The following is a 2,657-nucleotide window of genomic DNA, read 5'->3' on the forward strand; positions in this document are numbered from 1 at the left end:
GAATTGGTTACGATTGCAATGTCTTCACTGGCCACAATAAAAGTCGATTACCGGCACTTTTCCCCCCCTCGCAGGAGAAACGCTAATAAACAGCCCCTTTGCAAATATAAATCCTCCTTCAAAACCCCTGCTCCGAACCCAGTCCCTTGAAACTCTTAAGACCCCACTGGTCAGCATCCTCTCTTCGGAGTCCAGGACTACGGTTCTGCCCTCCCAGGCCCGTTTCATGTCGGGGGTCCCGGAGTTAGGCTGGTTTCTGCGGGGAGTGTCTGGAACCCGGAATGGGGACAGGGGAGGATGTCCAAAAAGTCCTGCTCGGGAGAGGAGGCGAAGGTCGTGCCAAGAGTCAAGGCGAGGAGACCGGCTAGGCAGAAACCACCTAGAATACGTTTCGGAAAATCCCCCCGACCACCCCTCTGTTCCCGAGCCACAGGTGCCCCGGCGCCGACCCTCCCGTGGCCGACGGCGGGGGGGCGCGAGTGTTAAAAGAGCAGCGGTAGCAGCAGCAGCAGCAAGATGGAGGCGAGCGGGGTCCAGGCGCCTCGCGAACGCCGTCGTCGTCGTCCAGCGGCTGCTCGCCGCCCGCGCCCCCGGCGCGCTGCTCATCGTCGTACTCCTCGTCGTAGTAGTCGTCCAGGCCCCCGTCCGAGCCGCTGCTGCCCGGCCCGTTGCCCAGCTCGGCGCCGAAGCACAGGCGGGCCATGTTCTCTTTGACCGACTCGCAGATGGGCCGCTCCAGGCCGTCGCACACACAGTCGTTGAGCAGCGCCGCCTTGGGCACGGCCAGCATGTCCTCGATGACCGTGCGGCACTCGTCGGTGCAGCGCAGCCCGTTGAAGAGCTTCCCGCAGTAGGTCAGGTAGCGGCTGAGCGCCAGGTTGCAGCGGCTGTCGCGGTCGCAGCGCCGCCGGGCCTCGGTGCAGCCCATAACCCCGCCCGCGCCCGGGCCGCCCGCGCCGCCGCCGCTCGTCCGGGGCAGGCACGGCTCAATGGCGCGCTTGGTGGACTTGCAGTTCTCGTCTTGCGCGCAGTCACAGTCCTCCAAGGCGGGCCCGCGGCGCGTGTGGTTGAGCTGAAAAAATCTCGGGTGACAAGAAGCCCGGGGAGCGGATCCGCTGAGCCTGGCTGCGGACTCGCTCGCAGCGAGGCTTTAAATACAAAAGTGGGCCGGGAGCCCCCGCGTGGTGCCGCGGTGCCCCCTCATTATGCATGCATGGAAAAGCAAACAAACAAAAACATTAGCAACGCTCCTCCGGCTCGCCGAGCCCTGGCCCCGCGCGCTCCGAGCCTGCCCGCTTTCTCCTTTCTCCACTCTCTTTCGCCCTTTGCTCGGCCCCCTTTCCCGGCTTTTCGAGATGCTATTGGTCCCGCCTGTTGTTGTTGAAACTTTTTTTTTTTTTTTTACGAGCCGCTGGAGTGGGGTTGCGGAGTGGGGGAGGGCGGGGAGGGTGGTGGGCAGCTCACATTCAGGCATTCAGGGCTTGAAAGGAGCGGCTTAAGGAGCCTGACAGAGGCCCGGGAGCTCCTCCTACTCTTAAGGAGGCTCGGATATGGAGTCCTTGCTGGAGCACAGAACCAGAGGGCAGAGCTCAGGGGCAGCTGTTTGCAACCGGCTCGTCCACGGTCCTTTTTGTTTGGTTCTTCTTCTTCTTTTTTTTAAGGTACTTTTATTAATTGTCCCTGGCCCCCATGTGTGCTTTCTACTGGATTCAGAATTCAGTTTATTTTTCGAGATCCCCATCTTTGCCTGATCATCACAGACGGAGGAGAGAAATCAGAGAATTTGATGCGGGATGTTTAAACTTAAAAGAAAAAATCCAAATGCACACAAAAAAGAGGCACACGCTTTAGTTAGGGAGATACTGATGAGATATTTGCAAATCCTTCCTCTACCACCCCTTCACCCCCCCCAGCACCCTGTTGCCAATGACAAATATGGCCCTGGAGTCAGACATCATTGCCAATTGCAAGCCAGAAATCCAATAAGCCAAATTAATTTTTTAAAAAAGAATATAAGTTTCTAACACGGACGGCGATGAAAAAACAGTAATAGTATTAAAAATCTTTAGGGATATTGAGCAGTACCATCTGGCCGCAGTCACAACATAGAGGAAGGGGATAAATTGGTACCCTCCAAGGTTTCTATTAAAGCGCATGTTTCAATCTCTCTCGGTTTAAGGGAAACCGCCCAGGTACAGCAGCCTCTGCGATCCAGGCGTGGGAGTTTGCGAACTACCTTAACTGCGGCGCAACGCAGCCTTTGACCACCAGAGGCACCCGGCGTCTGCGGCCTGTCAAAAACTGGCGCTTTTTTCCTCCCCTTTCCGTGGAGAGACTATCAACTCCATCTGTCACAAAAATTAAGGCTAAATCTCCTCTCCAGAAGCCGAGGGAGCCGGGGCTCCAGTGCGCACGGAGTTCGGCTGTCTGCCTGTCCCCGGGGGCCCAGTGAGATGGGAATGGCAAAAGTTAGAATAGAGACACAGCGTCTGCAGATTTCGGCTGCAGAAAAGCCTCCTGTTCCTGCGGAGCCTGCGGCATTCCTCAGAGGCTCAGGGTCTGCCTTAGGAAGCTGCACCTCTGCAATCCCCAAAACTAAACCAAACAAACCTCAAAAGAGCCAGGTTGAAGTGAGACAGACCCTGTTGCTCTGACTT

General features: G+C 57.1%; 1 protein-coding gene across 1 annotated transcript in view; it reads right to left on the reverse strand.

Annotated features, from left to right (window-relative positions):
* Positions 1-6: 6 nt before the first annotated feature.
* Positions 7-2,657, reverse strand: part of GAS1 (growth arrest specific 1) — a 6,417-nt gene continuing 3,766 nt past the window's right edge. Inside the window, 3 exon segments of the mRNA XM_024753799.1 lie at positions 7-547; positions 550-1,148; positions 2,237-2,431. Of these exon segments, the coding sequence (XP_024609567.1) occupies positions 483-547; positions 550-1,148; positions 2,237-2,431 (859 nt within the window). The 3' untranslated portion in view covers positions 7-482.

Source organism: Neophocaena asiaeorientalis, unplaced genomic scaffold, assembly GCF_003031525.2.
Source record: "Neophocaena asiaeorientalis asiaeorientalis breed wild unplaced genomic scaffold, Neophocaena_asiaeorientalis_V1.1 scaffold220, whole genome shotgun sequence".
Taxonomy (NCBI): domain Eukaryota; kingdom Metazoa; phylum Chordata; class Mammalia; order Artiodactyla; family Phocoenidae; genus Neophocaena; species Neophocaena asiaeorientalis.